Below are 13,665 nucleotides of genomic sequence, written 5' to 3'. Positions count from 1 at the left end.
TGGGGTAACGCTGGCTTGGTCACCGTTCACGAGGCTAGGGGGGGGAGAGGAGTCTCTAAAGCAATGTGCATTTCCCCCAAACAGGAATCATAGCACCTGCAGGTCTAAATGGCTCGACCCAGTTGTCCCACAGCCATGCGCTCGCACGCGGTCGTACACCACCGTTGAGTCCTCCTCAGGGAGCGGCTGTGGACCTCCTCGCCATCCCTCTAACTTTGGTGAAATGGCCTCTCCCGAAAAAAAGACCCCACGCCCTCACCCCGCCCGAACCTTCTAGAAGCAGCCCTCAGCCCCTCCCCACAGCACGCTTTCAGGAGGCACATGTTCACCCAAACGCCATTTCCACCTTCTTTACCGACACGCAGTCCTCTCTCCCAAGGATTTCCCGGCAAGGGCTCCTTTCCGAACCCCGCCATTCCGTCCTCCTCGCCGCCGCGTGTGACGTCAAGCCAAACTGGGGAACCTGTAACCGTCCCCGCCCCCGGGGGTTCCCCCAGGGCCACCCATGCCTGAACACGCAATGCGGGCCCCGGCGCCTCTGGGCCCAGCCGCCCGCTGCGGCAGCCGCTGCCGCTCAGTCCCCAGCCTCGTGGGCCTGGGCCCGGCTAAGCTTAGACACTCAAACTGCTTACCACAACGCCAGGGCTACGGGTCGCCATATCAGAGTCGGCCAGCTTGACGGCTGATGGTAAAACGGAGGAAGGAAGAAGCTGGTGAAGCAGCAGACGAGGAGGTGGAGGCGCTACAGGAGGCAGCGGCGGCGGTGGCGCGGCGCGGGAAAGCTGAGGGGTTCGCTCAAAGCTCTTTGCCTCCTCAGCAACCGCTCAGAGCAGGGGAGCGACAGGCCCCGCCCCCAGCCCCGCCCACGCTGGCCATGGCGCTGCTTGCACTGTCCGCGGCGCGCCCCAGCCAGCTCCTACCAGACTGTTTAGGGCTTTAGGTAGCCCTGGGGATTTTTTTTTTTTTCCGGAAGAAGCGGAGGTTTCTCCTGGCGCAGCCGCTTATTTCTTTTCCGCAGTGTCCCAAAAGGTTCCCCAAAATTCTCTAACCTTCCTAAGCCTGCATCCCCCCCACCTCCGCGCCCTACTAGTGGGACCACGTTCCGCACGTTCTATTTACCACTTGCCTCCAAGGTGAGTAGTACCGTCCCAAGACTTTGCTCTATATCGTAGTTTCCATTTTTGATTCGTCGCCCCCCAGGTTGGTTTATTTTTATTTATGAATCCTTCCCTGGTTGTAAGAATTGAGATCTAGCACCCTATCACACCCTGTTGTGGGTCCAAATCCCAAAAGAACACGTAACCCTGTAAAAGTCCGAATGTTGGAGCCTCTTTTTAGCTCAGTAAATAAAATGAGCTAATTAAAGTACATAAACATGATCACTATGGCAGTTAAAGAAAAACGAGGCAAGGTAGGGACAGTACTTACTACAGTATACAATCAATAAACGAGACGTACTACCGTAACTGATCTTCATTTTCTTATACGTAGTAGAAATACAAAATCGTCCACTAGGTACACACAACTAGGTCAGGTAAGCAATCAACACTCATTGCTAATAATCTCATCTATAAATGCAGCAGCACTATCACAACACTCTCTGTTCTTCATCTTTACTAAGGACACTGAAAAATACAAAGATATATGTGGCAGTAGATTTGTAAAATGGATTTAGTCGTTGTATTGCTCTGAACCTCAGTCTCTTTCACCTGAATTGAAGATTACTAGAGTGACTCTGACCTGTGAATCCCACCCACTCCTGGGGTAAAGGAGAAGGAAGGAAAATCCTATGGAACTTCAGGCTAACTTAGGCCACAGAATGAGAATTTTTCGTAAAGAAAAATGAAACGAAAAGACAAAAGGATAATCCAGGCACTACTCACTTACATATGTAATCCTATCCATTCAGGAACCTGAAATCTGGATGATGGGAGTTTGAAGCCAGCCCTTGTACTAATGACTTGCAGAGAGTGTCTACAAAATAACTGGCAAAAAAGCTGAGCTCTAGGTGTAGCTTAAATGATAACGTGCCAGCTACGAAAAAAGCAGAAAAACAACTTGATAGAACAGTTCAAGGACCTGCGTTCAAGCCCCCACACTAATTTCTGCTATTAGAAGTTAGTATGAGAGCCCAGGAGTTTGGCCTAGTGGTAAATAGAGTGCTTGCCTAGCCTACATGCAGACCTGGGTTCGATTCCTTAGTACAACATACATAGAAAAGCCGGAAGTGGTGCTGGGTTCAAGTGGTACAGCGCTAACCTTGAGTAAAAAGAAGGGACAGTTCCCAGGCCCACAGTTCAAACCCCAGGAGTGAAAAAAGAAAAAGAAAAGTTAGTATGACAGCTGGGAATGTGGCTCCGTGGTAGAGTGCTTCATTTTCATGAATGAAGCCATGGGTTCGATTCCTCAATACCATATACACAGAAAAAGCTGTAAGTGGTGCTGTGATTCCAGACTTGAGCAAAACAAGCTAAGGGACAGTGCCCAAGACCTGAGTTCAAGCCCCTAGATTGACCAGAAACAAAAAAAAGGAAAAGAAAGCATAAGAATTTCATTTTTGGAAAAAAAAATTTGGGCCAGTCCTGAGACTCAAACTAGGGGCCTGGGCACTGTCCTTGAGCTTCCTTAAGGATATCACTCTCCCACTTGTGCCACAGTACCCCTTCTGGCTTGTTTTGTGTATGGGATACTGAAGAATCAAATTCACGGTTTTGTGCATGGTAGACAAGTACTATACCACTAGGCCACATTCCTGGCCCCTGTAAAATTCATTTTTGCAAGCTATTTAGCACAGTACTTGCCCATTATAAGTGCTTAAGAAATGCTAGCTATTACAATTTTAGTGTGAATGTGCTAACTCTACACTTCCTATTTTCTCTGCCTTCCCAATCTCTTATGGACGGGCAATAAGCTATAAGAAAGTGTTGGATGGGGCCGGGAGTTTGGTCTAGTGGTTAAAGTGCTTGCCTAGCATGCATAAAGACCCGGGTTCGATTCCTCGGTACCACATACATAGAAAAAAGCCGGAAGTGGTGCTGAGGCTCAAGTGGTAGAGCTCTGGCCTTGAGAAAGTCCAAGGACAGAGCTCAGGCCCTGAGCTCAAGCCCAGGACTGGCAAAAAAAAAAAGAAAGTGTCGGAGACATTCTCGCCTTCACTGAATTCTTAGCATAAGAATGTGCCTGCATAGTTCCTTGCCCTAAGGTCACTAAGCAACTTTTTCCTGCTTGTCTTGATATGTAAACATCCTACCACCTGACCTCCTACCCTGAGCAGTACCCCAACCCCCTCTTGCCACTCCTGAAGAGGCATATAAACCCCTGTGTGAAAAATAAAATTCGCAGCTTGATTAGAATGCTTGTCTTGCTGCCTTCTTCGTGTCTCCTGTCCCTTTCATTCCTCCCTCTAGGTTCTTGGCCCTAGTTGACATCCCGCCGGACGGGACAAGAAAGGTTCTTGTAGGCTTTAAATTGATAGAGATCTGAATTCATATTTTGAATTCACTGTCTAGTGTTGTGGATTTGAGCAAGGTCGTTGATTGCTGTGTGCCTTAGTTTCCTCACATGTTAAACAAAGATATTAGCCCTCACGACAGAGTGTGTTAAATGATTTAACAAAATAATGTGTACAAAATGTACTAGCAGAGAACTTGGTTCAATATATGATAATATCAAAGTTGTGTGTTCCTTAATTTTGCCTTGAATAGCTCTTTACACTGTTTTTCCACTCCATTTTCTAGCTTATGGACATTTGGGCAGTTTGCAGAATTGAGCTATTAGAAATGGTGCTGCTATGAACATTTCTTTACATACCTTTTGTTGAATATATAAATGCTTTCTATTTGGTACCTTGGGGTATTGTACTAAAACAGTGCAAAATAGTACATTCTCTTTGCATTGTATTATTGTGTTGCTCTCAATTCTGATGATTTGCAGTTACTCCTAACACTTGTAGATTTAGCTACTCACATTCACTCATTTATTTTTCCCTTTATCCTTCCTTCATTTCTTTCTTCCTTAATTCCTTTCCTCTGTCCCTTCCTCTTTCCTTTCATCCTTTTCTGCCTTCCTTCACATGCTAAAGAATAAATCCAAGGTCTCCAGCATTGTAGTGAAGATTTCTTCGACCAGGTAGGTGCCAGTGGTGCATGAGTGTGATCCTAGCCACTCAGGAGCCTGAAATCTGACAGTGGTAGTTTGAAGCCAGCCTCTGCAAAAAAAACATTTCCGGCCGGGAGTTTGGCCTAGTGATTAAAGTGCTTGCCTAGCATGCATGAAGACCCGGGTTCAATTCCTCGGTACCACATACATAGAAAAAAGCTGGAAGTGGTGCTGAGGCTCAAGTGGTAGAGCTCTAGCCTTGAGAAAGTCCAAGGACAGTGCTCAGGCCCTGAGCTCAAGCCCAAGACTGGCAAAAAAAAAAAATTTCCATAAACACATACTTCCACTTAACCACCAGAAAGCCAAATATGGCAGTTTGGCTCATGTGGAAAGTTAAGGTACCCAGGCCCTGAGTTCTAGCCCCATTCTGTACTGGCACACACTCCAGCACACACAGAAGCAAACACACACAAACTTTTTTTTGCCAGTCCTGGAGCTTGAACTCATGGCATAAGCACTGTCCTTGGGCTTTCTCACTCTTTCCGAGATAGTGACGAATTGAAAATCGGTCTGAGTGCATGCTAGCCAAGCACTCTACCACTAGGCCACATTCCCAGCCCTAAAATGCATGTTTTTTAAACTTCATTTTTCATTTTTTTGTTTTTTTTGCCACTACTGGGGCTTAACTTCAGGGCCTGAGCACTGTACGTAGACTTTCTCAAGGCTAGTAGTCTGCCACTTGAGTCACCGTACTACTTTCAGCTTTTTTTTCTATGTATGTGATACCAAGGAATCGAACTCAGGTCTTTTTGAATGGTAGGAAAGCACTCTACCACTAGGCCAAACTCCTGGTCCCAAAACTTTGTTTTTCAAAAGTAAAGATGAAATGAAATGATTATTAATAATTTTCAGAGGATACTACTGAAAATAATTTTCTCATATAGGAGAGCTTAAAAATGGTCAATGTATAGGGCCGGGAATTTAGCCTAGTGGTAGAGTGCTCACCTAGAATGGATGAAGGCCTGGATTCCATTCCTCAGTACCACATACATAGAAAAAGGCTGGAAGTGGTGCAGTGGCTCAAGTGGTAGAGCTCTAGCCTCGAGAAAACCCAAGGACAGTGGTGTTCAGGCCCTGAGTTCAAGCCCCAGGAGTAGAAAATAAAATTATCAATGGAGGGCTGGGTGTTTGGCCTAGTGGTAGAGTGCTTGCCTAGCATGCATGAAGACCTGGTTCGATTCTTCTTTACCACATACATAGAAAAGTTGGAAGTGGTGCTGTGGCTCAAGTGGTAGAGCACTAGGCCTTGAGAAAGCCCAAGAATAGTATTCAGACCCTGAATTCAGTCCCCAGGACTGGGGGAACAAAAAGATCAGTGGAAGTTAAAATGGGGCTGGAGATGGGGATACAGCTTAATGGTAGAACACTTAGTTATTACTGTGTGAAACCCTGGGTTTCATATCTAACACCACAAAATTTAAGAAGAAAAAAGTTCCTTCTGTACTCTTGCCTTTTCAGAAACAATTTGTAATCTACTTCTTTGGAAACAATTAGGAATTTTTTACCATAACTAATTGAAATGATGGTTTGGTTTAGTAGGTTTTCTTAATGTTTATATGCCATTACTGGTTACTGGAGCTTGAACTAAAGGCTTTTTTCCACTCACGGATGGCACTCCAGCATTTTAGCCACAGCTCCACTTGTAGATTTTGCTGTTAATTGAAGAGGTCCAAGATTTGTCTGCCTGGGCTGGCTCTGAGCCATGATTGTCAGATCTTAGCCTCCTAAGTAGCCATGAGTGTCTGGCTTCTAGTAGTTTCTTTTTTCTTTCCTTTTTTTCCGGGTATGGGATTTGAACTCTCGCCCTGGATGCTGTCCCTGAGCTCTAGGCTAGTGCTATTCCACTTTGAGCCACAGCGCCATTTCCAGTATTTATTTGTTTTCCAGTCCTGGGGCTTAAACTCAGCCTGGGCACTATCCTTGAACTTCTTTTGCTTAAAGCTAGAACACTACTACTTGAGCCCCAGCGATACTTCCAGCTTTTCTTTTGTTTATGTGGTACTGAGGAATGGAACCCAGGGCTTCATGCATGCTATGCAAGCATTCCACCACTAAACCACATTCCCAGCCTGAAGTTTGCTGGTGGTTAATTAAAGAATCAGACTTTCATGCCCTGGCTGGCTTTGAATGGAAATTCTTAGATCTCAGCCTTCTGTGTAGCTAGGATTACAGGTATAAGCCACAGATATCCACTTCCAATTCTTTCTTTTTTTCTTTCTTTCTTGCCTCTCTTTCTCTCTCTCTCTCTTTCTTTCTTTCTTTCTTTCTTTCTTTCTTTCTTTCCTTCCTTCCTTCCTTCCTTCCTTCCTTCCTTCCTTCCTTCCTTCCTTCCTTCCTTCCTTCTCTTTCTGCCAGTTCCAGGGCTTGAATTCAGGGCCTGGGCACTGTCCTTGAGCTTTGTCAAGGCTAGCACTCTACCACTAGGCCACATTCCCAGTCCTCTAGCACTAGGTTTCTTGAGCATTAGTTTAAGCTAATGGAAATTTATGTCTTACAATTATGGAAAATTGAACTCCAAAATCAAGGTCATGCCAAAACTGGTTTCTTCTGAAGCTTCACTCCAGCAGATGGCTACCTGCATGGTTTGAACTTCACAGACTTCAAAGTCCATTATGAGTGAGGCAAATTAATGAGCTGTAGATGTACACCACAAAATGAATAACTTGGCCATTGGCTCAAGGACATTCAGACTATCAGCTGTATGTTCTATGGCAGGGCTGGGAATATTTTACACTCATGTGACTACAGAATTTCCCATATCCACTAATCTATGCACAGCTTCCTTTTATCTTACGGCTTCAGCATTTTTAAAAGTGGCAGGTAGAGCAGGTGTACCTGCAAGAATAAGATGGCGAACATTCCACTCCCTCCGGGGTCTTCAGTGAGTTACGGATCCTTAACCTCCGGAGTCTGAATGGCCTTCTTATATTATCAGTTCCATTACCCAACATACTGTCCTTTTGAAAGAGCAGTGTTAGTTATGATACATTCAGAAAAGATTAGAATATCTAAGGATTATCACTGTCTTCATTTTACCCTGTGCTAAAATGAGGTCTCAGTTTTGCATGTGTGTCTCACAAGTTAGCCGATAAGACCAAGGAAGAAGCCTAAATTAAAAAATTGCAATCCAGGGCCGGGAGTTTGGCCTAGTGGTTAAAGTGCTTGCCTAGCATGCATGAAGACCCGGGTTCGATTCCTCGGTACCACATACATAGAAAAAAGCCAGAAGTGGTGCTGAGGCTCAAGGGGTAGAGCTCTAGCCTTGAGAAAGTCCAAGGACAGTGCTCAGGCCCTGAGCTCAAGCCCAGGACTGACAAAAAAAAATAAATAAAAATAAAAAATTGCAATCCATCGGCTTCCTCCTGGCTTATTTCAGTGCAATGTACTAATTATTATTTTTTTAGTCAATTGTGAGACACCTGGGTGCTATTGCTGAGTTTTTTCAGCTCAAGGCTAATGCTCTATCACTGTGAGCCCTAGTTCCACTTCTGGTTTTCTGGTGGTTAAATGGAGATAATAGGCTCAACAACTCTCCTTGCTTGAGCTAGTTTTGATTTGTGCTCCTCAGTTCTCAGCCTCCTGAGTAGCTAGGATTACAGGCATGGACCATTAGCACCCAGTTTGTATTAAAATTTAGATATCAGAAAATGGAAAAAATTGAGACAAGTGTCAAGTTGGATAAAATGCTGGAAACAGAAACGAGGACGGTGTAGTCATTCAATATAAGAAAGCTAGGATAGGGAGTGCATTCCTATGTAGCTCACAGTAGCTCATGAATAGGAGGATTGTGACCTAGCTGCAATGTAGCGCCTGTTCTTTTTTCTCTAGCCACCCTAATTGGATGAAAACTATGAGGGATCTTTGGTTGATGCTAGTTTCCTGATTTCCTAGATACATTTGGTTCTCACTTGAACCACACTCTCCCACACTTCTGGGAAGTCTTTGTATCCCTCAGATTCAACTGTGCCAAGAAGACTAAGTCACACCCTGGCTCAAATACAGAACCTGTTTTATCGGCTAGGCTGTGAAAACTGCTGAAGAAAATTTCAGAAGCAAAAATTGATAACTCCACCACAGATTTCTGGTCTTCATTCATAACTGAGATCTCAACACACCTCCACAATCCTTTACAAGTTATAAATCAGCTCTGTGCCTTGGACCTCCACTGTTTGTACTCTTAAAAGATAGGCTTTCCAGGCTGGGAAAGTGGCTTAGTGGTGGAATGCTTACCTAGCATGCATGAAGCCCTGCATTCGATTCCTCGGTACCACATAAACAGAAAAAACTGGAAGTGGTGCTGTGGCTCAAGTGGCAGAGATCTAGCCTTGAGCACAAAGAGGCTAGGGGACAGAGTGAAGGCCCTGAGTTCAAGTCCCAGGACTGGCAAAAAAAAGACAGGCGGAGCTGGGAGTTTGGCCTAGTGGTAGAGTGCTTGCCTAGCATGCACAAAGACCTGGGTTCGATTTCTCGGTACCATATACAGAGAAAAGCCAGAAATGGTGCTGTGGCTCAAGTGGCAGAGCTCTAGCCTAGAGGAAAGCCCAAGGACAGTGCTCAGACCCTGAGTTCAGTCCCCAGGATTGGCAAAAAAAAAGATAGGCTTTCTGCAATATTCACAATAACCAAGATATGGAAACAATCCAGATGCCCCACAATAGATGGGTGGGCCTGAGCATTGACCTAGAGCTTTCTCAAGGCTAGCACTCTACCACTTGAGCCACAGCACCACTTCCAGCAATTTCTGTGTATATTGTAGCAAGGAATCAAACCCAGGGCTTCGTACATGCTAGGGAAACACTCTACCATTTAGGCCACACTCCCAGCTATAGCACTGATTTTAAACCCAACTACCACCCTCCCACACACACACTAAAAAAACAAAAACAAAAGCAAAAAACTTTCATGAGCTCTTTTGTGACTGAACACATGGAGGTGTTGGAAAGGCATTGGGCCCAGGAATGAAAACTTCATCTACTCCCCATAGCTTGCTGTATGCATCTCTTCCATTGAGCTGTTTATCTGGATCCTTTTAGTCTCTTTTATAACATATGGTTTATTAATGTTTCCCTGGAGTTTGTGAGCTGTCCTAGCAAATTAATCCAACTCCAACAGGGCATTGGTGGGAGCTCCTCCCCTCTCTTCCCCATTTAGTGCTGGTTGATCAGAAGTACAGGTTACAACCTAGGACTTGGCAACGGCATCTGAAAGGAAGAAGGGGGTAGTGTGTAAGACTGAAGCTTTAACGTGTGGGGTCTGATGTTATCTCCACTCATACATATTCTGCTGGTGTCTGCTCTGGAATTTCTTGGTGGGTGGGAGTTTCCTACACATCTGGCCACAGAGAGGCTCTGTGCTATATTCAATGCATACAGAGTAGGAGAAACAGATTTTTCCCTATTCAAGTGTCTTACATCCAAACCATCTTTAGTGTTTTACTAGATGGTTGTAGCACCCAAGGTTTTCCCCAGTCTCATGGCCCACAATTTGTTTGTTGGCCCGGCAGTCCATTCCTAGCACTGCAAATGAAAAGGAAAGAAAAAAAATTAGATATGATGGCTTGGAGTTTGGCCTAGTGGTAGAGCACTTGCCTAGAATGCAAAAAGACATAGGTTCGATTCCTCAGCACCACATACATAGAAAAAAGCCAGAAGTGGTGCTGAGGCTCAAGTGGTTGAGCTCGGGCCTTGAGAAAGTACAAGGACAGTGCTCAGGCCCTGAGCTGTAGCCCAGGACTGGCAAAAAAAAATTAGGTATGATAGATATGATTCATATATTTTTAATGAACTCAAACAGTACACTTTATAATTTTAGGCATATAATATAGGGAAATCTCTCAAGTGAAAGAAAGAAGTGTGCTTTCCTTTCGTTAACCTGTTATTGTGATGAAATGAGACCTTTTCAAGTAGAGCAGTGACAAATTTATGTTAATGTTCATATGTAAGAACAACAAGGTGACTATTAACAAATCAATTTCAAAGTTTTTTTTGTATCATTACTGGGGTTTAAAACTCAGGGTCTCATGTTCTTGCTCATGGCTGGTGCTCTACCAGTGGAGCCATGACTTCAATCCAGCATTTGTCTGATTAATTGGAGATGGAGTCTCACAGGCCTTTCTGTCTGGCCTAGCTGAGTTGCCATCCTCTCAGTCTCAGCCTTTTGAGTAGCTAGGATTCTATGGGTGAACCCCCAGAGCCCTGTCAAAGATTTTGTCACTCTGTTTAAAATCCCTCAGTTGTTTGAAAGGAACTATACTATACAGTGAAGAACAGATTTTAACACCTAAGAATTTGTTTAGGTCTTCTCTGTTCAAAACAAGTTCTGATCTCAGAACAGATAAGTCCATTCACTCTCACTATTCCTGAATAGGGTTTATCTTTCCCCTCCATTTTGTTTTTGTTGTTGTTTTGCCACTCCCAAAGCTTTAAGTCAGGGACTAGGCATTGTCCCTGAGCTTCCTTTGCTCAAAGCGAGTTCTCTACGACTTGAGCCTCAGGACCACTTCCGGCTTTTTCTGTGTATGTGGTTACTAAAGAATTGAATTGGAAGCCAGGTGCCAGTAAAACTAGCTACTCAGGAGGCTGAGATCTCAGTTCAAAGCCAGTTCAGGTATGAAAGTCCAGAAGACTCTTATCTCCAATTAACCACCAGAAAGCCAAAAGTGGTGCTACGGCTCAAGTGGTAGAGCGCTAGCCTTGAGCTGAAAAGCTCAGGGACAAGGCCCAGACCTAGCATTCAAGCTCCACAATCCGAACCCCGCCTCCAAAAAAAAAAGGAATAGAATCTGGGTCTTCACACGTGCTAGGAGAGCACTCTCCCACTAGGTCACATTCCCAGCCCTCCCCTCCATTCTGATATATATTCTTTTTTGTTTCTTTTTTTTTGGTGGTACCAGGACTAGACTTAAACTTGGGGCCTCAGCTTCATCTGCCTTTTCTTTTTTGTTTTTGCCAGTCCTGGGGCTTGAACTCAGGGCCTGAGCACTGTCCTTGGGCTTTCTTAAGGATAGAGCTCTACCACTTGAGCCACAGCACCACTTCCAGCTTGTTCTATGTATGTGATACCGAAGAATCAAACCCAGGTCATAATGTATGGTAGGCAAACACTCTACCACCAGGCCAAATTCCTGGCTCACCTAGCTTTTTTGCCCATGGCTAGCATTCCACCATCTGAGCCATACCTCGTCTAGCTTTATTGCTAGTCAATTGGAAATAGTCTCTTGGATTTGTCTGCTTGGGCTAGCTATGCACCTCAATTCCAAAATCTCAGCCTTTTGAGTGGTGAAACTTATGGTGATAAGCTGCCACCCACATCTAACAAAAACTTTCAGTTATTATAATAAATGAGCCATAACCACTTGGCCATTCAATGGGTGGTTCTGCTCTCCTTTCATAATTGCCTGTTGGTCTCTGTTACAAATTAGTTTCCACTGTCCAATATGGTAGGCATTAAGCATAGATGACTATTTAAATCTAAGTTGGTTTAAATTAAATGTTAAACTCTGGCTCTTCAGTTCACCTGGACACATTTCAGATGTTCAACAGCTCCTTGTAGCTTAGTGGAACTACCTTGAATAGTACAAACAGAGAATATATCCATTGTTATATAAAGTTCTGTGCAGCCCTGGGTAGTTCTTCTGGAAGGAATGGCAGGACGTCTCAGAATGTCAGCAGAGGACTGCACTAGAAACCAGCTTCTCAATGTAAACCACTGTTGCTGCCAAGTAAATGGTCAGTCTATTTCAGCGCACCTGCCCCAGGGCTAAGACTTCCAGGAATATTTTAGTGCAGAAGCAGATGGCTTCATGAAAGCAGACTCCTGCTATAAGTAGGAAATACAATGGAACAGGGTAAAAATGACAGAAGGAATCCAGTGAGAATTCTTAGGGAAATTTGTGTGTGTGTGTGTGTGTGTGTGTGTGTGCTGGTCCTGGAGGTTGAACTCAGGGCCTAGACAATGCTCTTGAGCTTCTTTTACTCAAGGCTAGTGCTCTACCACTTGAGCCACAATTCCATTTCTGGATTTTTTTAGGATAATTTGAGATAAGAGTCTCACAGACATTCCTGCTCAGGCTAGCTTTGAACCATGACCCTCAGATCTCAGCCTCCTGAGTAGCTAAGATTACAGGTGTGAGCTATCAGCTCCTGGTTTTAAGTTTTGTTTGTTTTTTCCCAGTCCTGGGGTGTGAACTCAGGGCCCAGGCACTGTCTCTGAGCTCCTTTTGCTAAAGGCTAGTGCTCTACCACTTGAGACACAGAGCCACTTCCAGCTTTTTCTGTAGACCTGGTACCGAGGAATTGAACTAAGTCACATTCCCAGCCCCTGGGAGTTGTTGTTGCTGTTGCTGTTGTTTTCAGCCATGGGGCTTGAACTCTGGGCCTGGGTGCTGTCCCTGAGCTCTTCAACCCAAGGCTAGCACTCTGTCACTTGAACCCAAGCACCATTTCTGGTTTTTTGTGCCCGAGCTGGCTTTGAACTGTGATCCTCAGATCTCAGCCTCCTGAGTTAGCCAGGATTACAGGCGTGAGCCACTGGACCTGGCTGGAAGTTGTTTTTTTAAGTTCTATTTTCAGACAACCATAGACGGACAAGCTTTTTTCTTTCTCTCTTTTCTTCTTTGATTTTTTTTGGGGGGGTCTACTTCCAACCCTCAACCCTCAGTTTAACAATGTGTGTGTGTGTGTGTGTATGTGTGTGTGTGTGTGTGTGTGTGTGTGTGATGCTGGGGATGAATCCAGGACCTCACACACGCTAGATAAATGCTCTACCACTCAGCAACAACCCCCAATCCGTCAAAAATCATTGTTTTGACTACATTGTCTCCACAAATAATCATTACCAATGGACCTCTAACCTAGACTTCTCAACAAAAACCATGTTACTTCAGTTATCTGATTTGTGCACTGATTGCTCTTAAAACCTTTAAGGGAAGAAGCAGAGGAGAATGGAGAAAGGAGATAGCTTAAATAGTCATATGGCCTCAATATAGTTAAATGTTTTCTTCCCCACTGGGGGAAGAAAAAGTACAGTAGCTGTGCCAGGAGTTTTGAATGGTAAAATTTCTGCCTACCCATCAATAGAGGGAGCATAGTCTCCTGGTTACATCAGGGAAGGGTGAATGACCGGAGAAAGTCACAGGAACAAGCTGTACTTGAAGCAAATGTGGAACCTAACACTAGCTGGTTAATTAAGGACCTGATCCGGGTGCCAACAACGTGGATGGACTGCACCCAGGGCTGCATGCCAGAGATCCCACTGTACATGTGCGATGTGATTATACTTGGAAGCGCCTTCCTAAGATTAGAAGCTAGCTTAAAGGAATACGAGCAATAAGAATGGAAACAATGCTAATAATGAAGATTATGCTACCTTCTCACCATTTCTTAGACGTTTTTATAAAGCTATTGATTAGACATAGGGATGTGTTCAGGGCAGAGCACAAGCTTGATATATTCTAGGCCCTGTGTGTGTGTGTGTGTGTGTGTGTGTGTGTGTGTGTGTGTGTGTGTG

General features: G+C 44.5%; 1 protein-coding gene across 1 annotated transcript in view; it reads right to left on the bottom strand.

Annotated features, from left to right (window-relative positions):
* The window catches only part of Hprt1 (hypoxanthine phosphoribosyltransferase 1), a 58,693-nt gene extending 57,884 nt beyond the window's left edge, over positions 1-809 (bottom strand). The window contains exon 1 of the mRNA XM_090326816.1: positions 633-809. Within this exon, the coding sequence (XP_090182942.1) occupies positions 633-659 (27 nt within the window). The 5' untranslated portion in view covers positions 660-809. The remainder of the gene's footprint in view (positions 1-632) is intronic.
* Between the last annotated feature and the right edge of the window lie 12,856 nt (positions 810-13,665).

This window comes from Megascapheus bottae, chromosome X, assembly GCF_031878675.1.
Source record: "Megascapheus bottae isolate mThoBot1 chromosome X, mThoBot2.hap1, whole genome shotgun sequence".
Taxonomy (NCBI): Eukaryota; Metazoa; Chordata; class Mammalia; order Rodentia; family Geomyidae; genus Megascapheus; species Megascapheus bottae.
Note: the sequence above shows the minus strand (reverse complement) of the source record. Positions and strands in the feature narration are given on the sequence as shown.